This window comes from Hermetia illucens, chromosome 3, assembly GCF_905115235.1.
Source record: "Hermetia illucens chromosome 3, iHerIll2.2.curated.20191125, whole genome shotgun sequence".
Lineage (NCBI taxonomy): Eukaryota > Metazoa > Arthropoda > Insecta > Diptera > Stratiomyidae > Hermetia > Hermetia illucens.
The window spans coordinates 152138088-152165402 of NC_051851.1; the positions used below are offsets into that span (position 1 = coordinate 152138088).

The following is a 27315-nucleotide window of genomic DNA, read 5'->3' on the forward strand; positions in this document are numbered from 1 at the left end:
TTTCAGATGATGCAGCATTCCTCATCTCTGGAATGATGCCGATTGATATCTTGGCAGATGAGATGGCGAATATATACCATGCAAAGTCAATCCCTCCCTTATTGCAGAAGAAGAACGCTGAGAGGGAGAGATTCATAAATAGATGGGAAGAGCGGTGGGAACGCTCGGAAAAGGGTCGGTGGACTCACAGGCTCATTCCTGCCATCAAGGAGTGGTTGGAGAGGCAACACGGTGAGATTAATTATATTGTATAATCTTATAATCTCACCCAGTTTCTCACGGGACATGGAGGATATCTTCAATACCTTCACAGGTTTAAATTGGAAACCTCACCCGACTGTCCAAATTGTGATGGAGTTCCAGAGGACCCTGAACATGTATTCTTCCACTGTCCAAGATTTGTAGAAGAAAGCAGGAACCTAGAGGAGACTCTAGGAGAGGTGCTGGTACCAGAAAATCTGGTACCGAAAATGCTAGCACATCAAGAGAATTAGGATGCGGTCAACTCCATGATCGCATCTATTCAAGATAAACTGCAAAACGCAGAGGAAAGGAGAAAAGCGCGGTCGCGTGCGCCGCGCATAGAAGAAATGGGATTAAGCTAGAGTGAGCTGACTCCGCCCCGTGATGTAATACCTTATGGTAGTTCCGCGGGGCAGGGAGGGAGTCGGGGGTGGTTTTAATGGGCAAAAATCCCACACGCTGGTGTGTCCAGACCTGTGTCTTTTGATGATTTTCAACTCCTCAAAAAAAAAAGATACCAATGCACTGCATAACATACACGGTACTAACACCAGCCCTTATGCGCGGAATTTTGGTCGGTCAAAATTGGGATTCGACCCAAGAACATAGGACCAAAGAATTAGGGCTTAATCAATGCGGCAATTGCACTGCTTAAATGTATACTGTAAAACCTGGGGGGTAGGTACTGAACTAGCCTCGAACTGATTTTGTACTTTTACAACTTAAAGTTTCCTGGAAGTTTCTGCAGAATTCGCTAGTATTTATCGCCGGATGTTATTTTGCTCCTTCTCTCTCCCTCTTTTATTCAATAGATAGTCTGTTATTGTATAGACTGTAAGCCATTTTAAAATTAGTTCATTTCCAATTGCAGGAACCGGTGGAAAAAAGAACCGACAGAAGGAACGCCGTCTAATGAAGGGTTTCAACATAGCACCGCCTGGCTCATCAAACTCTCTAGCTCCAGTCTCTGAGTTTGCAACTTCACTGGACCATTTTGAAAACAACCAAGACATGCTTGGATCAACTTTTTCAAATATCTTCAATCCCCACTTCTTACACCGAAAACCATGTTGCATCAACCCAACATGTGGGATGATGCTAATCAAAGATCCCAGCATGAGTATGCATGGCTCAAACTCAAAAATAAATAAATGTGGAGCAAAAACGTACACCAAACGATTAGCGAACCAGAAGAAGAGATGGGGTAAGTGATTGGTCAACTTGAAAATGGGAGACACTTAGTCATCTTGATATGATTTACATTCCAGGCACCCTAATCGAAGCTGCAAAGGCCGGCAACGTTTCACGAATACTTGGACGATCCCGATCTGAAGATTCGGTTTACGGAGTAATAAATCCAAATATGAACGCACAACATCTACCACCCGAATCGGGAATGACCGAGGCAAGTCAACCAAAATCAGGTATCATTGAATCAGTACCGTGAAATCAGCTTAGCAGATATTGCACCACGTAATCCTTCGATTTTCTTCTTATCCCAGGTCTAAATGCCATGGCGGCTTTAAAGCGGAAAAGAAAGAAATTCTCTTCAAGCAAAAATTCAAGTCCAGTTCTGGACTCTGTGTCGATTAACCCTGATCCCTCTAATGAAAGGGTAAAACACTTTGAATTCGTCTCTTTCAATGCATGCTGTATGCACCACTTTCTGTTCTTTCCATGCTCGTGAAATTGGGTAGTTCTTTTTTCGTTGCAAACTATTGAATCCTTCCTCATATATTCCCCACTTAAATACCCAGTGAATCGTCAACCAAAAATCTTCCTTCTTCCATTCGTTATTTGTATTATTATTATATCATTTAATTTGCAAATTTATTGGCACTGTTTGAACACAAACTGAAGCACATCCATTGGACCAAATGATTGGGTTGACTACACAGAATTGCAACTTTCCTAAGCTTGAATCAAATTTGGAGTGGAAGCTATTAATCAAGTTTTTTTTAATGCTATCATCTCATGAATGCTTTGAGTCCCGATATGAATAGAATTTAGGTAAACATGAAGGAACCCCTAAGGATACTCCAGGGAAAACTCTGTTTCCGACTAAATTTACCCACAAATAAAGTCCTTCGCCGGATAAACTTATTTAAGGACATTAACGAGACCTTTCCTTTCAGGCTATCAAGCGAGTCTCTAGCTTCCCCGCATGTCCAACCACTGGAGATATTTCGGCAAAGCCTCGACGTCATGAGCACACCCAGAGTCAGCATGAATCCGATGAACTGCCACCAGAATATTCAGTGCCTGACGGAACACAGATGGAGCCATTGAGTACAGCTGGGAATTCGCGGGAACCATTACTTAATGCTTCGGTCACATCGAATGTAACCAACTAAGGAGCGAGCGCACATTATATACGATATGTTAACCAAATGGAAGTAAACAAAGGAAATTTATATCAACGTTAGTTGCATATTATGTACACTGTTTTAAGTACTTTATTATCATAATATAGACATGTAATATGAAAAGCAATTAAGTATTTAGTATTGCTTGCAGGAAGAAGAGGGAGATGTTGTGAAGGGCTTTTGATGAAATGCTTTCATCCATTGCTGACGGCTGCTATCTAGCTTTTGATAAATCCAGCATTTATGATAAGAGTAGGAACTGACAGGTGTCTTATATTATCTTCAGCAAAACGATTACATTCAATTACGTAAACAGACATCGATCAATATTATCTGAGCGAAAAAAATATTAGGAAAACTGAAAGGATGCATCCAGTAGTCAACTTCAGAAACGGTTGGTAACTGTGGCAAGAACATCAAGCAAACGTCAGAAGATCACTTGAAAACTATGCGGTTCATCCAACACTTAAGTGATGCACGGTATTGTGAGAACGCCCAAACTAGAAAGGGCCCTTCTGGTATTGTTAATAAATAACACCTACCCCCACCAAAGTTTCGACAACCCTACATCTATGAAGTCACGACCAGACATAACTTTGTGCTGAGACCTCGTGAAGTATAGCGTGTCATTGTCCGCGGTTACCTGAAATGCGCTTCAGCTTCCCAAAGAAACCCCGAAACTCCTCGTATATTGATCTGCGTGAAGTGCCCTTAGGGTGACCCACTCGTCATTGGCTTGGTAGAGTAGATTAGACTGTATAGCGTAGCCAGCAATTCAATTGTCGCCCCTTCATAATGTGTGACCTGTCCACTGCCACTTCCGCCTTTCGATCACATCACCCACGGGTGCTATCCTCATATAGCAACAAAGAAAGAGCACTAGCACAGAACAGTCTCGACTTGATGTTGAGATAATTCCATTTCCAGATTTCAGATACCCGACGGTAGAAACCACGCTTTCTAGATATACAAATTGATCAAAACTTTTAATGCGGTGGTGTTTATCTTCAGTCCAACTCTACATGCCTCTTTCCAAATCTAGAGTCATCTCGCCAAGGTCCATGACCCGATAATACAACGTACACATGTCATGAACGTAGTAGAGGCGTTTGACAAACTCCTCCTTGAACTCCACCACGTCTCTCGGACAAGGGAGCCTGAAGAACGTCACTGATAACAAGAACAAATAATATCGGTAACATGATGAAGCACTGATGAACTGAAACTCGTTTGCACCATCATATGTCGTTCCGATAATAGCTATTAATTGCTCTGGTATGTATGCAGCACGCCAGATACTAATTTGATCAAAAAGTTCCCGGAATGATCGTCGTCTGGCGCTCTTAACACTCGGCTGTCCTTCTTTCTGTGTGTATGTGTTGCTCAACTGTCACTGATATTGCCGTCAAATTTTGGCATTATTTCATCATCAGTTGTGCAAGTTACGTCGAGTTGAGTGCATGTGTCTCTGAGCGTGTTCACGATTTTCTAGAATTTTCAAAATGGATTTGAATGAGCAACAACGAGTTTACATTAAATTTTGTATTAAAAACGATTTCAACGGTACACAAACCTTGCAAATGTTGGGAAAATGTTTCGGCAACGATGCTTTAAAGCAAACAGTCGTTTTCAAGTGGCACGAACGATTCAGAAAAGGACGTAAGTTCATCGCCCATGATGTGCAGAGCGGCTGGATGTCGACATCAAAATCCGAAGAAAACATTGGCAAAGTGAAGGAAATGTTGGCCAAAAACCGCAAATTAAAGATCAGAGAGATCGCAGAAGACTTGAGCATTTTTTGGGTCCCTTCAAAGCATTGTGGTGAACGATTTGTTTCTCCGTTGGATTGCAGCCAAGTTGGTGCCGAAAGACTGAAATTTCAGGCAAAGGAGGACGTGTGTACATCGCCAAAACATGATTTTCATGGGTGATTCTCACCCAAAATTCGTCAGACGCATCATTACTGGAAAAGAGGCGTGGGTGTATGAGTACGACACGCAGTCCAGCCATCAGGAGAGTGAATGGCGCGCTTCGGATGAGCCGAGACCGAAGAAACTGTGTCGTTTTCAGTCAAAGAAGAAAGCGATGCTCACAGTTTTCATCGATTACCACGGTGTGGTGCAAAGTGAATTCTTGTCATAAGGTCAGACCACAGTTAGATACTAGACAGCTACCTCACTCCCCCTTGCCCCTCAAGGGGGGAAATCAGTGCGAGTACACACGATTTCAAATTGTTTTGCCCTTGAGCATGAGCGAGATGTACCGAAAACCCGATCAGCTGTGTTTGACATACCGCCCGGACTTGCCAAAGTATTGGTGAGATTGGCAAGTTTTTGCTTATGTATAAGTGAATACGTGAAACAACTTTTTGCTATATGGGTGAGCACGCCGTAGTACCAGAATAGCAAAAGCTCACCGATCTCTCTCTTACCAATACGATTTGACGAAGATTATGCCTTTTCCTTGTTTAGCGTCTCTAATGTGTACAGATAAGCTTCTGCAAGCACATTTGCAAGTGGGGTCATTTTTGCAAAGGTACTGCCTATAGTAGATCTACTGTGGGTCAGACTGTCAACAAGGAATACTATTTTGGTCTTTTGAAACGTTTGTGTGAATCAGTCCGTCAGAAACGCAAGCATTTGTGAGCGAACAACTCGTAGATCTTGCACCACGATAATGCACCATCGCACAATGCAATCATTATCCACGAGTTTTTGGCTAAAAACAACACGGAATTCACCTGAGTTGGCCGCATTTTCCTCTTCAATCGAATCAAAAAACCACTGAGAGAGAAGCCAGCAAATATCCCTTCAATTGTTACGCTCAAAACGGATGCCTTTCTTTGGAATCTTAACGATCGTCCCGTTTTTCCACTCTCCGGGAAACGTTTCGTTTTATCCACAACCGGACGGTCATGGTATCGCTCATAGATTTCGCCGTTATGTAGGCTACGGAATCGTCTATCCTCATGTAGGGGGCCAGAAATTCTTCGGAGGATTTTTTTCTCGAACGCGGCCGTACTTCCCTATCACATATCCGAGCAAGGTGTTGTCAGAGTCCACCTTGGCATTCAGATCACCCATCACGGCTTGGTGGACCCGCCCGAAAAAAACCCGACACAAAATTCGCGTCTGCCGCAGCTCGATTTCCAGAATACAAAGCACATTACTATTAGTGTGGAAAGGAGACAAGGAATTCAACTCCACAGTCCCATCATCTTACTTCGCTTAGGCACAGAATGTTCAATTTATATCGCAGGATTTCTCGCTCGAGTTGGAGAAATCGAGCATTCTGAGGACCCTCGCTGGCGTTGTCGAGGAGGGTACGCACATTCCAGAAACGAATCTCAGTTCATTTTCGAGAGTTAAAGGTCTTGGCCGTGAGGTCAGTTCTTATCCGAAGCAGTGTTATGTACCTTTGGGACATAAAGCGGGACGATGACCGGCTCGACCTCACCTTCTGGAGTTTCGAGGGGTCCAAATTGAAAGAAACTCATTTTGTGTGTAACAAGTTTTAACCTGAGCTTCACATGAGGTGTCGTCGAGCTTGATAATGAATCGTCGGATGACCGTTACAGATACCCGGGCCCATCTCTCAGTTGATAGAACTGACTTCATCGCCAGCGGTGAATTTACGTCGCGAAACACCATGGTGGCGGTTTAAACCGTCCTCCATTTGCGTGTCCCTTGATGTGATTAAAAGTCGAGGCGGCATAAGATAGTCGAGACGAGTAATCATTTTGCGATTCGCCAATAAGTTTATGATCGGTGTTTCCTTGCGCTTCCTTGAGTGCCGTCTTCAGCAAGTCTACAAACCGGTCGGCATGACCATTTCGCTGATTTTGGTATGCTTGATTACATACCACTTACAGTATTCTTTGAACTCCGGCGATACGAACTGCCGGTCGTTGTCATTGTCTATAGTTGGACAGATCGTATGGCGTACCCCGTACCCCCAAGTCCTGCAGAAACTCAAGTGTCATTGCTGTTGTAGCGGTTGTCACCTTGTGAACGCTGGACCATCGACTGAAAGCGTCAACGACAGCTAGGTACACAAGTACTGGTTGATGAGTCCCGCGAAATCAAGGTGGATGTTTCCAGGGGCCATGATCAGAGTGTATACTTGAGTTGAGACGACGTCGCGATAATTGCATAGTTCTCGCAGTGCCTAACGAAGTTCTCGATGTCACAAACGATGCCATGCTAGTAGAATCGACTGCATATATGATGTACCCGGGTGACCATCGTGAAATGCTTCGAGAATTTTCCTGCAAAAATGCAGCCCTCAATAATTATCAATTCAAGCCGTTGGCCAAAAAATACTGTCATCTCAGAATCATTGACTTGACCCTTTTTCGTGGCCAGCCGCCTTATATACATATTGCATATTGAACAACCTGGTGAAGTGCGGGGCTACTGCACAATGCTTGTTGGATATCGGCGAATTTCACGGAAAGCTGGTTTGCCGATGGGCTTCGGAAGTGATGCAATGAAGCGAGAAATCAAATCTACATACTCGAAACTTTCGGTATGCACGTAACGCATCCTGAAGTTGTAGGGGAAGAGAGTGAGAACATATCATTGCAAATGGCTTGCTGTGTGGACGAGGATACCAGTTTTTGATCCAAAGATTGGCAGAAACATCTGCCGTAAATGAAGTTGTGAACCTTTTTGGCGACAAAATCGAGAGCAAGAGCTTCACACTGAACCTGAGGGTAGCATCGCCGTATTCGTGACCAGCGGAGAGTATCACCATGGAATTCGTTCATCAAAACGGCATCCGCTGCAACCACGATTATCTTCTTGGGATCGTGATGTGTGAGAACCAGATCCAACATCAGCATCTTTTAGAGCTGCTTAAACACTCGGTCTTGCTTCTTCTGCCAAATAATATTAACATTTTACCTGAGAAACTTGCCAAATGAACCACGCAGAACCTTCATTCCTGCGATAAACTTGCCGTAATAATTGATTACACCAAGAAATACTCATGTGGAATGGACGTCCGATTGACCGATTGATGTTGGTGGGGAGTAGTTTCTTCCCGTTGTCGTCAAGCTAGAGAAAAGCATCCGAAAGGTCGAGCTTACTGAAGACGGCCAATATCGGATACTCGATTAGCTCAAAAATGTTAAGACCTGTCAATTAGTCACCGCAGATGCGCGCCTTATCGTTGTGCTTCCGGACGGCAACAATCAGTGCAGTTTATTGAAAGAAGTTGCAACGGCTAACGAGACCCAAGTGTTAGAGGCGCTGAAGTTCTGCGAAAATCGCTGATGCTGAAGCGACTGGTACTGGTCGAGTTTTGCGAAAATTTGAGTTCGTTTTTTGATTTGCATTTTGGTACACTTTGCAAGTCCTTCAATGAAGAGTTGCGGAAATTTTGTCTTGGTTACTGCCAAAAAGTTGCGTTCGTCGTCAGTATTAACGTCATTGCAGACTAGTGGTGGGATTGGAACATCCCACAATCCAGAAATTAATCCTTAACAGATTGAGTCGAGTGGATACGAAGAGCTTCTTGGCTGTTGAGCTTGACGTCGCACTCAAAGTATCCCCAAATATCGACAATGTGGCCCGAAGCGCTGGTTCGTTGAATATAGCAGGGTTTGAGCTGTGGTTTGTCTAATTTCTCCTAATTATTAATAATAATAATCGTTGGCGCAACAATCCATATTGGATCAGGGCCTTGAAGTGTGTTATGAGCACTTCATTCAAGACCGAAAGGGTACACAATAGTATACTGTAGGAGACATTGCGCTCGCCCGAAATTATTACCCTGATTTTACTGAGGTACTCATTCACAGCTGAATCGACTGGTATCCGACGTCCAATCACGATACAAATTTCACTGCCACCAGTGAAATTTGAACCGTGACCTTCCGTACGACTGCCTAGTGCTCTAACCACTGAGCTATCCGGACAAAGTTTTGACCACTAGCTAAACTCGGCGGACGTTTGTCTGCCTACCATGAGCATTCAAGTTTCACGTCGTGTATTTTACTCTTCGCGAATTGTGACAGCTCTGAAAGTCGAAGCTCAAACTCGTAGGTTGTGAAATCGTGTATCTCAGTGTTCTGATGATTCAACAGGTTTTTTATTAGAGGCCCTGATTCCTTCTGTTTCCAGTCGCGAGCTTCGTTCTTCAAATATTTCAGCAGCTCTACTTGCAACCACTTGCTACGCATGCCTGATTGGTCTTCTAACGTTCGATTTTTTGTGATGACATTTTCAATAATTTGGAGAATTGAATGTCTCATCAAGAACTAATCACAGTTATTATTTGCCATGAAGACTGGTTGAAAGATGTAGAAGTTGATCCATTGCAGCGTCTCTAGGTGCAAGTTACAACAACGTGGATAGTGCCAAAATATTCTCCACTAAAAACGACTTATACATACATATATGCCAATGGCAATCGGGTGAACACCGGGGTACATTATACAGCCTGAATCACTACAGCATATAGTCATTTTCGGTTAGTCATTGAGCAGCCTCTACTTATATTGATGGAAGGGGCGTTCAACGCTAGGCTAATCTTAATTTTGGTAATAATGGCTTCAAGTTCTATGCCGCTAAAATCATCAACAACTTCGTTACTTTGTCTAAAATCTGAAAATTCCATTAACTCAACACTAGCTATAAACTAAAGCTGTTCCACTGAACTAATACTAACTTAGATGCTACCATAAACAACCCAAATGGTAATTTTAACATTTTTTTTACTGTTCAAATAAAAAAATTTCCTTTGATACAATACTATATCATGTACATATATAAAATTCACACTTAATAGCCTATTCTCGATCTTGATGATTTTGTAAAGTTATACTGCTTTTCACGTTCAAACTTATCATGTGATCGCTCCTTAGTTTCCCGTGAATGCGGTGACTTTTCCTATAATTAATTAATTCAGTTTTAAAAACTAACCACCGTCGATATTAAGCCTAAAAACTCACCCTTAAGTGATATTTATCACGACAATCATCATCCCCATTTTGATTAACTGAAAACCAGACAAAAACAGTAATTGATTAATCTTTAATGTTGAAGCCTATATTGAATAACTTTCTTGAGTCTAGTGAGTGCCAAGTCTAGTCTAGGTGCCTAGAAACTCTATTTGAGATCCCCATGAAAATCGAGCAGTTAATTACTAATTTAAAGAATTAAATAGAAAAAATAAATTACTCCATTGGTCCCTCAATAGTCTCCTAGACGTATATTATACAGATTTATATCACGCACAACTTGATCGTAAAATAGAATGAATTACTAAATGTCTTCCTTCGAAACAAAATACCTGAACTTTTTTTTACTCAATTTTCGCTATTCTGACGATTTCCAATATTTCTATTAATACTTTCGCCGTTGATCCTACAATCACTGCCTTAAGAAATAACAGAAAATGATTATTAGTTCAAAATGGAGTCATGAGAGCATCAAACTGCACAAAGAATCACGAGGACTAGTCAGTATAATGAAATTCATGCAAACAAATTGAAAACATTCAATATTTCGATTGTTTGGTTAGCTTTTTAGTCCAAGGTAATGGATTATTCGAGTTCACAGGCTCCCTGTGAGTTTTCAACAAAAAAATAATAGAGAATTTAAGGATGCTGCTTGGAAATCAAAAACTTTCGAAAATCTTTTCCCGATCACATACATATACATTTCAAAGAAAGACACAACCTTTAACAAAATTCAACAGACCCTTCTCTGACCGGAACGTGGTTGAAGCAGATTTTCTTTAAGGATTAATTAGTTCTCATTCAATTGATGGCGGAGTGGGCCAATTGGAGAAAAACTTTTCCTTACTTTTTTAATCCACGGACTTTTCTCTTTTTAGGCTCAGCACAGTACAGTCGAAAGGGAGAGTAGAAGAACAAAATAAACGGCTCCAAGGTGCACATAGAGTCCTAACATTCTGCCAAGTGCCCTTTGGCCGACCCACTCGCTGGCCATCTTGGAAGAGTGAATTCCACTGCAAAGTGTATCCCGCAATACAATTGTCGTCCCTCTTTAATGTGTGACCTATCCACTGCTACTTCCGCCTTCGGATGACAGTGCTACGAGTACCAGGTCTACGCGCCGACCAAGTTATTCGTTTGAGAATTAGTGTCAGGTCAACGTACTCCGATGATACGACGCAGACAGGTGTTGACGAAGGCTTGAAGCTTTTCAGTAACAGCGGGATTCACTTTTCATATGGTACTCCCATATAGCAACAATGAAAGAACACTAGCTCAGAACAGTCTCAACTTGATGTTTGTGTTGAAATAACTGCATTTGCAAATTTTAGACAGGGCAACGAAAATGGATCTAGTGCTGTCAATGCGTCGGGCAATATCCAATTCGGTGCCATCGTCGGCAGAAACCACGCTTGCTAGATATACAATGCAAATTGATCAACACCCCCGATGCTTTATCCATTAATGCAGATAAGGCGACAGTGGTGGTCCATTTTGTTGGTGTTTATTTTCAGTCCAACTCTACTTGCCTCTCTTTCCTAATCCAGAGTAATTTGGCCAAAGTTCATGATCCAGTGAGAAAGCCAACATATGTTGTCAGCGTAGTCGAGATGTTTGAGGAAAGATGTCATGGTCCTCCTCTACGTCCTCCTCCAGGGTAGCATGAAAAACGCCACCGATAACAAGAAGGAATAATATCGGTGATAAGATGCAACCCTAGCGGGCTTCACTTTGAACCTCAAAATCCTCCGAGACATTGCATAGTAGATACAGGGTACGCCATTTAATGTGAACCCATCTGGCAACCCTGCAACTTTTGGTAAGAATGTCAGATTGACTAATGACACACGGCGTTTGAAGCGTCAGTCCAGGACAATTTATAGCGTGGAGTAGAACACTATAAAAGAACGCGCTGAAATAATTCAGCTTTACATTCGAAATACGCTCTCAATTGTGTTAACTCAACGTGGATTTCGTAAAAAAAAAACGAAAAGTGCTCCATCTATGATAAAAGCACTTTCCAGCTTTTGTAGACAAAATTTATTATCCACTGTAGTCTAAGCAATACCAGTCACGCATCCAAACAACCTACAAGACGATCCAATGAAAATATTGAAGCCGTGCAAGCCAGTATTGAGGAGACTCCGAAAACATCAAGTTGTCGTCGTTCCCTGGAGTTAGGCATTGCAAGAACCCCACTCAACCGCATAATTCGTATCGATTTAAAAATGTTTCCGTACAAAATTCAATTGGCACAAAAGTTAAACCCAGCTTATCCGAAACGCCTTGATTATGCCAAATGAACCATCGAAATTATTCGCAATGAACCAGACTTTTGGCGAAAAATCATCATGTCAGACGAAGGCCCATTTTCAGTTAAATGGAGGCGTAAATAAGCAAAACTGTCGCTTCTACGCTACCGAAAATCCTCAATTAATTGAAAAACAGCCTCTCTTCGATCAAAAAGTGACTGTGTGGTGCGGTGTTTCTGCGGAAAAGATCATCGGACGGTTCTTTTTCGAAAATGACGAAGGAGCCTCTGTTACCGTCAATGGCGAGCGTTATTGGGCCATGATTCGTGATTTTGTCATGCCAATCATCGAAGAAAATGACATGGAAGTCCTCTGGTAGGACGGAGCACCTTGCCACACTTCATCCGCTACAATCGATTTTTTGAACCCATTGTTCAGCGGAAAGTTGATATAAAAAATGGTGATTTTCCATGGCCACCCAGATCACTAGATTTGACGCCACCAGACCTTTTTCTGTGGGGCTATCTCAAATCCAATGTATACATCAACAATCCAAGGACTCAACTCAAAAACAACATTCGATGCGAAATAGCTGGCATATCGACCCAAACATTGGCCAAAACGATGGAAAACGCTAAAAAAAAAGAGCACATTTGACCATCAAGCAACAGCAAAAAAATTGAAGTAATAAAAACTTGTTGTTTCTTTTTTTCGTTGGTGTGAGTATTTATTCTTGCAAATACCGATATTTCGGGAACCACTTGTTCCCTTCATCAGTGCTACCCCCTTCTGTGCTTTTCTGGATTGTTAGGAACCACTCCCACCTGATGGTGTTGATGTACTATTCCGCCGAATAATGTACATCTTTAACTCCATCCATCCATTTTACCAACAAATTTTTCAACTCATATTCGTTGGTCTTTTTTTCTTCTTTTGCGTTTTCGGGTTTTTTTTATTTATACTCGTTATGCTCTAGTTTACAACTCCAGACCGAATCTGTAATGACACCATCAAATAGGACTTGATCGATCCAATCCAACTGCAATGGTACTCATATCGCTGCATCTCAGGCTGCGGTAATCACTGCCACCAACTACTTAAGCATCACCACAGCGGATCCGTTTCCCATTGGTATCTAGCTCGTTGAACTCCCGAGTAGTTGGTCCTTTTGCCGAGCAAGTTAATGTTGGCTTATCTACGCACAACTAACCTCATCACCTAATTAACCCATCACTCACCCAATTGACAATACGACGAAACATACTTATCATAACATCAACAAAAGGTAACATTTTTATTTACATACATCAATTTAGCGATTGTTGGAGTTAGGGCGGTAATAAGTGAATAAACATTTTGACAATGAAGTGTTTAAACCTAAAACTTATTTGAAAAAAAATGTTGAAAAGGAAATAAATTTGTAAAATTGGGAAAGACGAGGAATTTGACACACGCTTCAGTCTGAATGACTGTATGCCACCGCAGCCTCTCAGGGAATAGGCGAAGGCTATAAAATACAAAACCAAAGATGAGAAGGAGAAATTTGAGATCCGGGACAACCGGCGGAAGTCGTCAAACTTGGTGGGTGGATCGGGCACCCGTAATGGACAACACGGTGTCGAAACCACTAATCGACATCTAGGCGCCATGATAACCAGGAGCATTGCTCCGCCTACTGCAGCTGTTTCGTTACAAACTGTGGCGACGACTTCAGCAGGTTCGCGTAGGCAGCGGATGAAATGGACTGAGGATATCATCCGCTCCTACTACGCTGCGTGGATTACCGCCAAAGGCACCTGCCATGTTACTATGCCCGGCATGAATTTTGCGGACGTTACCGAAGGAGTTTCGACGAACCATAAACAGCTCCAAGAAATGGAGGGGCTCAAGTCTGGATCGGATGCAGAACTCCTGGTATCAAAAGTTCACCAGTATAGATAGTCGGTTGGCACATAGCATAAATCAGATCATTAGTCGGCCGAAGGAATTTCCACCTTTCCTCTCTGCGGGGATTACCTATCTTATCCCTAAGGACACGATGCGGGACCCTGGAGACACAAGACCGATTACTTGCTTACCAAAAATCCTCTACAAATTCAGAGCGTCCATTATTATTGGAAGGGCCAATGCGCACCTCGAGACCAACAACGTTGCCTGAGGAGCAGAAGGGCTACCGAATTGGGTGAAGGGGTTGCAAAAAGGAATTCGATAATTGTAGGACAGACAACTAGAGGCCAAAGAAATCTCTTTAGTTGCTATATCGATTATGCCAAGGCTTTTAGCAGCTTCCCACGCACCAAAGTCCTATGTATGTATCGCTTTGATCCCAAACTAATAAAGTGTTTGGCGACCACCTTATCAGTGTATTCATCTTAGGGTTCCAACACCTCAGAGCCTATCCATATACGAAGAGGCATCCTCCAGAGGGATTTAGTAAATCCCCTTTGGTTTTGCATGACATTGAACCCCCTTTCATGAATGATACTAGAGGGCATGGTTCTGCAGTCAAATGTGGCCTACGTGCTAAGTGCGAGCTGACCCACATGATGTACTTAGATGACATCAAGCTGTATGCTGATGCTGATGAACACCTTAGAAGTTTGTTGCTCAGAAACTCTATGCTCACACGAACCGATTTATGTGTTCCATTCATGGCTGTACTTTTATGGCGCAGGTGCAACACACGAACAGGCATAATGCTGTATATAAGGTGATTCATCAAAACCTTTACATAAAAGCATGGGCTGATCGCGGAAACATGTCTGGTTTACTGGTATGAACAGCAGGCAGTGCGCAACATTCACAAGCCTAGTTGGGAAGACGAATTGCTTCACGTATACTATTGATGTTTCTATCCCCATAATTGAGCGAAAGTAAATGGAGAAGGTGAGCTACGACCCACTGGCTCAGGAAATCAAAATATTGTCAGCTGCAGGTATTGTACCTAAAATGCCTTACCGCTTGCCTTGGTGTCCTGGGATTCTTACAATTTAATTTAAACCATCCAGAGGTACACCTTTCTGCAAACGTACTTGATGCGGGGAGGCTCTCAACAGATTTTCCCATTGACTTAACATCGGCTACCGCCACCATTTTTTTTTTAACTGAGGGATGTAATCTGTTTTGTATGTTCAGGTAGGTAGGTCATTATTCACGTGTTTCCGGTAAGTTTTTCAAAAACTGCCCATCAACAAGGTACTCATTTTTCAGTAAGATTATGACCACAGTGATCTGCAAAAGTCAAATTCCAAACTTTTGATAGAAAAGTAACGAGAAAAGTTTTTAAAAGTTGGCGACGAAAAGAATTCAGTAATTTTTATATTTTGTGAGATAGTTTAAAAAAAAATAAATGATTCCCTACTTTTTGTCTACAATGTATTTTTAAGTAGGTAGGATCGTCGCTTGGCATTTGCAAAGACTTGTGATAACTCTAAAATAATAATAATAATTGCTGCCGCAACAATCCAGTTGTATCAAGGACTTGAAGCGTGTCAGAGCACTTGCGCACGCCGGTGATTAGTATCCTGATTTGACTCAGATACTCGTTCACAGCTGAGCCGCCTGGCGGCAGTTTTTCAGTGACGATATAAATCTCTCTGTCACTAATGAGATTCAAATCGCAACCTTCCATTACAACAGCCTAGTACTATAACCACCAAGTCTTCCAGATATTAATAAATAAATAAATAATAATGCAAATTATAAAACGGTGTGCGAACACATTACTATCGTAATTGTGAGTTAGGTGAGGCAATAGGAATGAAACAGTCTCAAGTGTGCGTTATAGAAACAACAAGGCATTAACGATCAGCGTTATTGAGTGGGTCTGTAGTATTCACAGTGGACAATGAATAATGAAAAGCAGGAATAACACAAGATCTAAATGGCCGAAAAAAAATCCAGATCCCTTAATAAACAGATAGTGCAATTGACAGCCAGCGCTTCAAGCATAAACAACTTCTCTGAGATAGTAACTACCCTGGTAGTTGGCGATAAAGAATTCACAAAAATAAATGCTTTAGCAACATGAAACTTGCTAACGTGAAGATAAATTTATTCTTATCAAATACTAGCCACACTTCCAGCAAATTTCTGTTACAATTTTCGACTTCCCTAGAAAGGTAAGAAGTGGTTTCCAGAATATTTACACTGTCCTCGGTGGCAGCAAAATACAATAAGAGTCACCGCCCCTCCTTGTCTGCATTGAGGGACAGGACAATGAATGCTTTAAAAGAGTCTATTGTCAAAAATCAACAAGTGCGCTTAGAGATTCACAGAATATTTTAAACTAAAATCTATTGTGAAATTCCGAATATGACAAACAAAACTCTACTGAGTAGCAATTCAGGGTAAAATTTGTATCCCTCATTTGATAGTAGATGAATTTCAACTGATAACCATGAACGTTTACTATATTTTTTCCATGAAGTACCGTCACCATTATCGATCACCATAAAGTAGAATAGGCGCAAAACAACATTAAACGAGGAGACATCCTAAAACCAATGAAAAAAAAATCTTACCTTCTCTCCGCCTCTTATGGTCATTCGTAAGATTTTCCTCCATCCTCTCCTGAAATCGAAAAAAAAACAACAAAGTTCTAGTCATATCAGCTTTAGGTAACTCCAGGTCAGTTGATAATTACCCTTTTACGTCCTAGCTTTCGTTCTTTTCGAGCATCTTTCTCTTCATCTGAAAGTTTCTCCTTTCGTTCTTTTGTCTTGGAACTTCTTTCCTTTTTGACATCAACACTGGACTCTTCGACTTTCTGTGAAGGAAAAAACGATTGTTCAGTACAGCTTATATTTAAGCTAGTAGAGATAGAGCTTCTAATTAAGAAATAAATAACCATTAAAGGGTTGAAATAATTTTAGCTTCGTCTTTTTTAAGATCGATTACAGCAAAAAAAAAATAGTTAACTTCACTTATGCACAATATATGCAGTTTCAGAGGAACCAAAAATACAAAAATATATCTTTTTTAAGGATTGCGGAGTCCTTAGTCCACATCCACTTGATGTCGAACTGGGCCAAATAGGGAGCAACTTACTTCCTCTTTCTTTGGTCCTTCGACCCCTCGTTTAGGGCTTAGCACCCAAACTTCAAAAATATTAGGCGAAGACGGCTTTAGTAGTTTTCTCAGTTATGAAATTAAAACTTCTTCCTTTGTTTGTATAAGATTGTTAAGTCCAAGAATCAAAGTCCAGAGTTTCAATACGATGGCACAATTGACTGCAGCTCGTATCCCTTCGTTCGAATTGTGCGAATATGTGCGACCATTACGGTGCATTGAAGTTCACTGGAGAAATATGTGGATTGCACTGCCCCAGTAGCAAATTAAAATTGCCATTATTGTCTCCGTTCCCATGATCCATTGCTTCATAGCAAAACATCAGAAACACGGCATTTTCTAATGAATTCATATAAACTCATTTCATCTGCTTGATCAGCGTCAGACGATCAATACGGCAATGAGAAAAAACCAATTCTTCAGGATGTGCAGCAACTATTTAACGAATATCATCCATTGGTTTCGTTGTTTATTGAGGCGGGACGCTGGGTGAAAACATATTAGGATTGGAAACAGTGTCCGGATGGCTCAAGTGGTTAGCTCGCTGGGCAGTCGTCAAATCTCACTGGCGGCAGAGGGATTTGTTGCCGTGACTGGTTGTCGGGTACCAGTCGACTAAACTTTGAATCTCGGATGAGCGCAGTGTTGTCCACATTGCCTCCTACATTGTACTGTAGTGTACCGTTACGGTCTTGAGTGAAGTGCTCTAACAAAACTTCAAGGCCCTGATCCAGTATGGATTGTTGCGCCAAAGATTCTTATTATTATTTATGGTTAAACAACTCGAGGTGCAACGCCACATACTTAAACAACAAACTGTTTTTTTTTTCGAACGAATTGGCTAACAAATTATCAACAAACCGACTGACCGTTTCGTCCAGCGCAGTGTCAACTCATCAGATGGTGCCTCACCCCTGCCCTGGGAGTGCCTGGACCGAAAATAGCTGCTGGTTGTAATCGTCCCATTTATATATAATTGCAAACACGACATGAGTGCAAATTGTATTCAGGTGAACGGCCTTGCGTTCAAGCCTGAACTAGACCCAAGCGAATTTTTTTAAGTGAACTTGAGGAATATTTTATTTTTGTTTAAGGATTGAAGGAATTCTGCGTCAAATACCAAAAAGAGAAGTCTATAAACTATAAGAGTTGAAAAAAGTTGCCTCTCAGTTGGTCCGATCTGTCATCAACTCAGGAGGACTCAGGAGTCCCTCCATCCTCAAACAAAAACAAAATATTCCTCAAGTTGACAAGTATAGAAGTTTCATTTTGCAAAGAAAGTCCCAGAGACACAAATCAATGGTAGCCAGATAAACAAGGAAAATATCGTAGAGGTATTCATTCTGATTCCCCTGGCTTTTGACATATGATATCGGCCATTATCAGGTTGAAAGTCACCCCTCTGCATTTCACCAGAATCACTATTTTCATTCATTGATATAATTATACAAATCAAAGAACGACTCATGAATATAGAAACCGTTTAAACTATGTTTCTAGATTCGAAACGGTAGAACTACTCTGAGTACCCGGTCATTCTGGTGTATAGAAAAATAAAAAAAAGGGGAGGAGGAGCTTCAATTTCACCAATATCCGGACAGCAATTGAAATGTCAGTAGCATTGCTATCAAAAACTGGGAACAAGCTTCTTTTGGAGGAATATTGCATTCATTCTGACGGGCCATAATTCACTAGCTGGACATCTGTTCAGAATAAGAATTCTTCGAGATGGTACGTGTCCATCCTGTAATGAGGAAGTGAGTGGTCTATGGAAGCATCAGACATCAAATTTTTGGTGTCGATGTCCCCAACTGCGGGTAGCATCACATCCACTAACGGATACATAAACAACTCCGGGATGTTCCGTTAGACAGGGGAATCGAGTAAAATGGATCACTAGGATCTGAGCACTCAGAGGCTTTGCCTCTTCTCCACCTCACACAAACATAGGATTCATTTCTCATCGGCAATTATTGCTCAGTGTTTCAGTGCAAATTGTTCGCTGTTAGATTCTTATTGCCTTCAGTAAGCTGATGTCAGCCAGCACATCTTCCCTGCTTGATACACGGAAGGCTCCACGAATGCTGGCGACGGTAGACTTCAAATTAGATTTTACAAGCGTTTATACAAAATCTTTTAAGTCTTAACCTTCTTCTGGGAAATTTGCTACGACAATACTGACAGTGATTTTCAGCGACACAACATGTAATGCATCGGCGTGCAATACGATAATTCGCCCACTCCTCCTTACTATTGTAACAATTGTCTTAATGAACCAGGGCAAGATGTTGCGTTGACAGGAGTATTCTGCGTTCAGAATGATCTTAGTTCTGAGCTTCTGTGCTTTTTCCGTCGTCATTCTCTATCCATTGTGTTTCGTATCACCTTTTCCAGTAAGCTAATAATTTTTTTATGATTTTGACGATAAAGTTTTCAAGACTATTGATCGCGTTTAGTAATTTCTGTTTCCGAACAGTAGTAAAGAATCTAATCACCTATCTTTCATTTTTAGCTACCAGTGACTATAAAAGATTCCCGGGGTATCAGTTTTTTGACATTACTGTTCTAGTTGCCAATTTTTTAGCCCCTAACCGATGATTACTTGACCAATTTTGCGTTTCCAATGCCAGTCACTGTGTGTAAATGGTTCACCTTCATGGAGAGATAGGGAAAGGCTGCGTAATCAAATGCCTAGAGTCCTTTAAAATTCCACAGATTAAAGCTCAACGGAATTGAACTCGCTAATATACTATAAATATACGTATGTGCCCTGCTTAATTTCTTTATAGAGGGCAGGGCACTCATGTAGTCTCTACTTCCAGCCCCTTCTCCCAATTTTTACCTCGAAAATACACTTCAATTTCGACAATAACTTCGTCGTTGGAGTCAATTTGTCTACCCTGGCACACTCTTTTGAGGTCTTGTAAAAAGCCAGTAATCGCTGGCAGAAAGGGCCCTGAATACGTGGGTGTGGAAGCAATTCAAAGTTTAATTCGTGCAATTTGGCCATCGTTTTTATTGATTTGGTGGAAAAGCAGCGCTTTTTTCTTCTTCAAAGGGGGCCTTTTTCGCGATTTTTCCGTCAAACGCAACAATAGTACGACATACGATATCGTGAGTATCCTAAAGTGCAGAGACCAAAATCTTCCCAGCTGACACCTGCGTTTTTGGTCTCTTCGGACGATTTTCACTGGTCTTTCTGTACTCATCTTGTTCTAGTGTGTAGTGCTGGATCCGAGTTTCGTCTATTGGTACATACCGACGCAAGGAGTCTCTTTCGATACGTTTGGAGCTCCAAAATACCCTCTGAATCATTAACACGTTGTTCTTTTTGTCTTTTCTTCATGAATAAACGTTCACGGACGCTAGTAAACACACATCATTTTCTGGACTTCTTCACGTTTTTCTGTGTGGTCCCTTATTTGGGCGGTCAGAACGGTCGGCATCATTGGTGCTTTACGGCCACTCTTAAATTCGCGATAACACTTTCCTACCATGGATTGTGACGGGACAGAGTTCGTATAACACTTATTAAGCCAGAGCAGCGCTTGAACCGTTTTTACCCATCAAGCAGCAACGATAAATCAAAACCGAAATTGCTTCATTTCCATTTAATCAAACGAAATAATAACAATAAAATAGCGGCACAAAAACAACTCCCAGTCAACCACTAGTGGCTGAAATGAAGGGCAATTTTGGCAGGAATCATTGGAAGGTGAAGACTTTTCGAAAATGATATGCTTTACGGTATCGTGACTTCATCTATGTGTTATCCTGCGGATTTATTGACCGATGTGTTAGATGAGTGACCATTTATCAAAGCCAATTTTTTTTTTCTATCTATTTCTGAATTTCGCCATTTTAATTGATTTCAATTGTAGTGGTAGCTTTGCCGCAACTGTCTGCAGATATAGGAGAAAGATGAAAATGAGACAAACCTCGAAATTGTTTTTAATTCTAGAGTCAGCTGCATGGCGTCTTCAAAGGATCATTCCATACAGGAAAAACCAACATACAATATGGGCCATTGGTTCGTATTATTAACAACTCAAAAGAAAGGGTAGTATACGCATAAATCCGCATGGCAACATCTGAGGCAGACATAAATGTGGGATAGCAGAAGTCCAAGGACCGTATTTCACATGGACGATGAGAATGTATTCACTACGTTTTTCATTAGCGGTTCAAGAAAACTACATGCAGGAGTACCAAATCAAGTGTTTTGGAGACACGAAATGTCATTGCGTATTCATGAGGTAGGGAAAAAGTAGCTAACTGGCTTGTGGTCCTTGTGGATAATGCTTGGTGTGTCGATGATGCCTAAACGATTTTCTTGTGTATTTCAACATCCCATGATTCAAGCCATAAACATCTATGCTCGCAAACACGTGCCTGCACACCTATGCACTGCATCACATACACGACACTAATACAAGTTCTAATGCGCGGAATTTTTCTCGTGCACATACCGAAGACTATCGAACATGTGCAATGGTTTTTTTTTCACCCCACAATTTCTACCAATGCGCCGGGAGATAAATTACCTGTGTTTAGTGTTCTTCCTGCGGCCAACCGAATGTCGTGTCAATGTTCCATAAATGTATTATGAATACAAAGATGTTATGATTAGGAATACATCCAAATTTATGCTTAACATATCAATAAGTTCTTAGGATGACTTATTAAAGCAATACCTTTCTGACAAAATTCAACTCTATTCATCAACGTAGTCTCCTTCAGAAGTGATAGATTTACTCAAACGGTTCTCTAATATTTGAACCCCTTTCGAAACGATTCACCTTTGGCTTCAAAATATTTCATTCATTCAAAATCTGGAAATGTAGTTATCTCAACACCAACGTCAAATTGAGACTGTTCTGTGCTATTGTCCTCTCTGGGCTGTTATATAGGAGTAGCACATGGAAAAACACATCCACTTTTACCCGAAAGCGCTAAGCTTTCGTCACCACCTGCCTGCGATATATCATCGACGTGCGCGGCGCTGATAAGATTTCAAATAAAGAGCTTGGGCAACACATTAAGGAGGGGCGGCGTGCCCAATACTGGCTACGCCATGCAATGGAACCCATTTTCCCTAAAATGGCCGACCCAAGATCACTTAGCACAGAACAGCAGATGATGAGGGCGGAAATCTCGGAAAGTCTTGGGCGAGTTGAAGCGAATTTCAGCGAACCTTGAACGATGGCGCTTAGATGTGGTTGACCCGCTACAACACACCAAGGGGCGAATAGCAACTATAGATATACTTTTTAGGTTTATAAACCATCCCTGGGGACCAGACCCAGAGAGAATGCTGGAAGCGGAAGCAATTCAAAATGAAATTTATGCCATTTCAGCGTTGTTCCATGAATAAGGTAAATTGCCTTGATGAAAAAGCACTTTTTTATTCAGTTTGTATCGTTTTTGCGTAATTTCTTCTGTCAAATGCAGTAACAGCAGTATATAGAATTCGCTGTTGGTGGTTTTTCATTTATCGTCGCAATCGATGAATAGAATACCGTGGACATCACTCAACATCCTCGTTATTCACACTTTATCGACACAGGAAATTCGGCATTTCCCATGGCTTTGAAAGTTAGAAAAGTAGCATCATTTAAGCCATAATAGCAATTCGGTTTTGTGAGGTGCGACCCCAACGTGCATTTAAGAAGCGATTTTTGGTGATCCTCTCTCTACCTCAAGTTATCGGGATGCTTTGACCCGACTAAATTCTACAAGGTGATTAGAAATAGAACTGCATAAATTAAAAGTTAATAATCCTACTAATCTATGCGTTGAAATAACAAGGGTGACTAATAATGTGTACTTAAATTTCCAGACATGGGACAGTATAAGGGAGCGTAAATTTCCCCGGAGGGGGCCGAGCTAAGGAGACATAATATTGAAAAATGAATCAAATGAAAAGTGAACTCTGTGAAATTACGTTTAATACCCTACAAGGAAATATAAAAATCAGGACTCTCCGATCCAACCACTGAACTTTGGAGCAAAAGCGGGGCGAGTCATTCACACCCGACGTTTCCAGCCCTGACTTCGCGGAACTACCATTTAAGCGAGAAACCACATTAGAAGGAAATAGATGTTTTTCAATAAGAATTTAATTTGTTTAGGGTTGACTGGTATTAAAGGGCAAAAGTAGCATCAATTTGATCAGTATTAGCATATAATTTAATGAAATAAATGAATTTATAGAGAAAATGATCTGACACTGGACTTTCAGGGAAAATGAGCGTCCTCAATGTGGTTGAGCTCCATGCAATTTGCAGGCAGTGATATGGGCTTAGTCCCTGCAATATCTTGATATTCCTTCGCTTTTGCAAAGAAAGAAAGTTAATTCGTCATAATTTGTTTGTAAAAAATACAACAAAGGAACCATATAAGAAAGTTTCCACGGTGTTCTCATGAATTTCGATTAATGGGACGGTGCAGAATAATCACGAAAGTCTACGTTTCGCGTGGGCTCAATTAAAGCCTTAATTGTTGGCAAGAAGCCTTCCAGCAATATAATTTCTCCAATACTACGGCTTGTAGTTGCTTCTCCGCCTCGTTACCTGTGTAGAATATTTTACAATAGTCTGTACTCTTTCATCACTGTATCATCCATTGCTTATACGTCGCACCATGGTACCCATCTGAACCGGTTAAGGTTATTCTGCTTTCGTCAGAGGAAATTACATCAACTCCCTCATCTGCTGACCAATTTTTCCTCTTTTCGCACCAATTTAGTCAATTGGAACACATTTTCCCTGTAAGAAGGATCTTTTTCTAAGTTTGTCAGCCCACGCCCTCCTCCCCTTGACCAATAAATGTTAGAACTGAGAACAAGGGAAGTACTAATCGAAAGCTTTCCTTTGAAAACCCACATAACCATTCTTCGAATTTTTGAGCTACTAATACTGCTTCCGATTTGTACCGTTCATTCCTTCTCCCCTGAGCCAGATGAATGGCTATGCTCCGGGGAGAGAACATCCTTTTTATTTTTATATGTTAAGAACCGGGGCATAGCCATTCATCTGGCTCAGAGAAGAGAGTGCCTATCCATATTAATGTCCAGTCATTACTGACTAAAAAGCAGGTTCCAATAGAGTTGGACGTAATTTAATATTATGATAAGGGACACTACAAGAAGACTGTGCCATGAATTTCATAAAAAAAGGCAGCTCTCATTGCACTTTTAGTATGTTCAGAAAATTATCTTCACGAGCATGAAAGCAACTTTTCACTAATAACACATTATCATCAAAAAGTCCAACAACCTAATGTTGCGCAATTTTACGGACCAACAGCTCCATCATTGCCCTTAAATCGAATAGTGATATCACTCTGAGTTTTAAAAGATTCCCCAATATTCTCCCGATTTTGTTTTGCTCAATTCCTATCAAATCACTCGCTGAGCTTATATTACATTTACGTATTTGTCATGGGATCATATTTCTAATTTTTGTGTTGCTAAATGTGCACAAATACTGAATCCTGCGAAGCGAACAGCGGAAACCATTTTCGAATCAGTATACAGTGTAGGTTTTCCAAGTCAAGTTCAAAATTTTCAAAACCAAATTTCCAATTTCCCAAACTAATTTTAGACCTTTCCAAATTAACTTCAGACTGTTCCCAACCAATTTCAGAGGTTTTCATTTCAAATTGAGATTTTTCCATTTCAAAATCAGAATTTTCCATTTTAACTTTTTCAATATTTTACTTCTGGACAAAGGAGAATGGAGCTCGAATGCGTTGAAAAAATGTTGTCATTGTTTTATTGCATTCGATCTAGGAAACAAAATTTAATCCTCCTTAATCTTTGCTGCATTTTTTCATAACCCCTAGATATTAAATCTTGTACTTATGACCACCATTAATTCCGCCGTTTTCTGTAAAACCTTATTAACGCCGACTGATAATGCGGAAAACTTCCCACAAATTAAGAAATTTAAATTATTGGGTTGCTAATGACTTTCACAAACCTCCCCAGAGCATGAAAAAAAGCCGCCTTAATTGCTTTCATTACTTTATTTTTGATCCAATTTGTCTTTTCTCTAAAAGTTGCCTCAGTAGCAGTTCCAATGTTACATATAAGCACCTAAAGTTTATACAAACGGTTTCCATCCAATTTCTGCCGACTCATTACTGCGGAAAATTGCAATACAATCCGTTTTAACGAATTTTTGACGGAAGTGCAAGAAAAGTTGGAAAACGCCAATGATGCAGTGCTGATAATGGACAATGCTACTATTCATAGAGAGGCAACACTCACGGAAAAAATGGATTAACTCAGGTTTAAAGTCTTCTCCTTCTTCCTCCTTACTCCCTCAGAACTTATCCGACAGAGAAGGTTCTTTCTAAAATTAAGATGCTTGTGAAGAATGTTCTCTTCAATGGAGGTGAGCAGCGTATCTTCTCCAATCTAATCGAGAAAGGTGCAACTTCAATAGAAATGAGAGACTGTGTTAATTGGGTGATGGATATGATGAACGAGCTCCGAAAAGTATTATAGTTACAAATACTCTTCCCCACGAAGCTGAACTATATGATTGGAGAAAAAAATCCACTTAAATAACTAAAATTATGGGCTGGGCAGTCTTCTCTCATAGAATCTCACCTCCATCCTTCCTCAGGGATAAAAAGTTGGTATAACACTTTGTAGTGAAATATTGAAAAAACCTGAATTTGAAATAGAAAATTCTGATTTTGAAACGGAAAAGTTTGAATTTGGAGTGAAAAATTCTGAATTTGGAATGAGTTTGGAAAAGTTTGAAATTAATTTAGAAAGTTCTGAATTTGAAATAATTTGGTGGCAGGCCGGACCAATTTGAGAGACATTTTCTGCCACTTTCCTGCCACATTTCTGGTCCATGACCTAACACCCAAAGTTGAGTAAATATACTGACGACTACAATTTCGCCCAAGGCCATGACAACTTATCAGATGCTGCCTCTACCTCCGCCTTGGGAGCAGCATAACCGGAGTGGTTGTCAGCTGTTGTTTGCTTCCTTATATTAATTCGCAAACACATCATGGGCACGAATTATATCCATAGGGAAAACCGTCTAGTATTTCTGGTCTAAACCGGTCAAAACTGGAAAAAAAATTTGTTTGGAATTAAAGGATTGGAGGGAAACTTTGTCTCACTTTCCAAATTTTTTTCGACACAATTTCTACCCGAAAATTTTATTATTCCGTTGTTGAACCAATCTCCACACGCAATTTATCTATCTAAAGAAGAAAAAAGCCCAATAACGCATCCAATCAACAATATGAAACAGAAGGTTAGAAACTTTCCCGCCAATTAAATATTATTCATAACTTGCCCGCTGCAGCACACTTCTCGTAATAGATCTATTTCTTTCGATATAAAGATTCAAAATGTCGTCATCTTTAACCGTTAAAAACCATTTACAACCGCATTTCTCATGATAGTCTACAATGTTCGGTTCTCCAGATTACAAACTGTTTTATGTGATACACTACTCTTTTTGACTGATTTCTCTTTTAGTTTCACTTTATTTCTTTTTCTTCACCCCAACAGCATCCTTTTTCGTCTCCAGTACTGATAACAACATCATCAATGGCGCAACAACCGGTATCCGGTCTAGGACAGACTACGATTTCCTTAGTTATCCTTCATGGAATACTCACTAGTCACTTTAGGCTGAATTACCACCTACGGAAGCCGGGAATATCTACGGACACTGTCTGCAGGTTCTGTCAGGAGAGGGATGAAACCTCTACTTATATTTTGGTATAGTATCCGGCATTTGTGCAAAGTGACTTGAGGCTCTTGGGAGCATAGTTAATACCAGATGTCAGGTTGAAGGAAGTAGGGAACATAACAACATTCCTTTCGATTATGGGCTTGGACGACATGGTATAGTTAATAGGTATACTATTACCAGTAAGAGGGCACAATAGTTCTTCCAGGACGCAGTATGACTTCCCTTGACAGCATTATTTTTTATTGCTATCCTTCATAAAAAGGACACCAATTCAGAAAGGAATGTTGGAAGAAAATTATTTAAACGATGGAGTTCTCTGTGGTTGTAACTTTTTTTTCATGAAGAGGATAAAAAGAAATTGAAACTATGAAAATTATCTATTTTTTTACCAAGACTGCAAACCATATCTACAAACTACAAAACGTATGGATTCACACTTCACAATTCAGATAGTCACTGAAATGTCTTCTTTTTCCTCCACCATATTAATGTGAGACAGTTTACACGACTGTGATATGTTAAAATACTCATGTTATCCTGGGAAGCTCTTAGGAAGACTCTGTATTCTATACTGATGGACAACATGAACAAGTATCCAAAAGGAGCTGTCAGTTTCGTCCAAGGCAGAGGCAACTCTTCAGGCGGTGCCTCACCTTTGTCCTAAGACTCATGTAACCAAAAGCGAAAGC

At 40.7% G+C, this 27315-nt stretch overlaps 2 protein-coding genes across 8 annotated transcripts in view; one reads left to right on the plus strand and one right to left on the minus strand.

Moving 5' to 3' along the window:
* Window positions 1-2736, plus strand: part of LOC119652724 (transient receptor potential-gamma protein) — a 57419-nt gene extending 54683 nt beyond the window's left edge. For 3 of the 5 annotated variants that reach the window (XM_038057017.1, XM_038057018.1, XM_038057019.1), the window contains 4 exons: window positions 1115-1447; window positions 1512-1667; window positions 1746-1858; window positions 2379-2736. In XM_038057017.1, coding sequence (XP_037912945.1) covers window positions 1115-1447; window positions 1512-1667; window positions 1746-1858; window positions 2379-2597 — 821 coding nt within the window. In that variant the 3' untranslated portion in view covers window positions 2598-2736. The remainder of the gene's footprint in view (window positions 1-1114; window positions 1448-1511; window positions 1668-1745; window positions 1859-2378) is intronic. The other 2 variants (XM_038057020.1, XM_038057022.1) reach the window with 2 other exon arrangements.
* Window positions 2737-9310: 6574 nt separating this feature from the next.
* The window catches only part of LOC119651923 (THO complex subunit 2), a 53961-nt gene continuing 35956 nt past the window's right edge, over window positions 9311-27315 (minus strand). For 2 of the 3 annotated variants that reach the window (XM_038055753.1, XM_038055752.1), the window contains exons 21-24: window positions 16471-16593; window positions 16349-16397; window positions 9565-9611; window positions 9311-9502 (exon numbers count right to left, since the gene is read on the minus strand). In XM_038055753.1, coding sequence (XP_037911681.1) covers window positions 9395-9502; window positions 9565-9611; window positions 16349-16397; window positions 16471-16593 — 327 coding nt within the window. In that variant the 3' untranslated portion in view covers window positions 9311-9394. Of the gene's footprint in view, window positions 9503-9564; window positions 9612-9905; window positions 9993-16348; window positions 16398-16470; window positions 16594-27315 lie in introns of all 3 variants that reach the window. The other variant, XR_005249506.1, reaches the window with a different exon arrangement.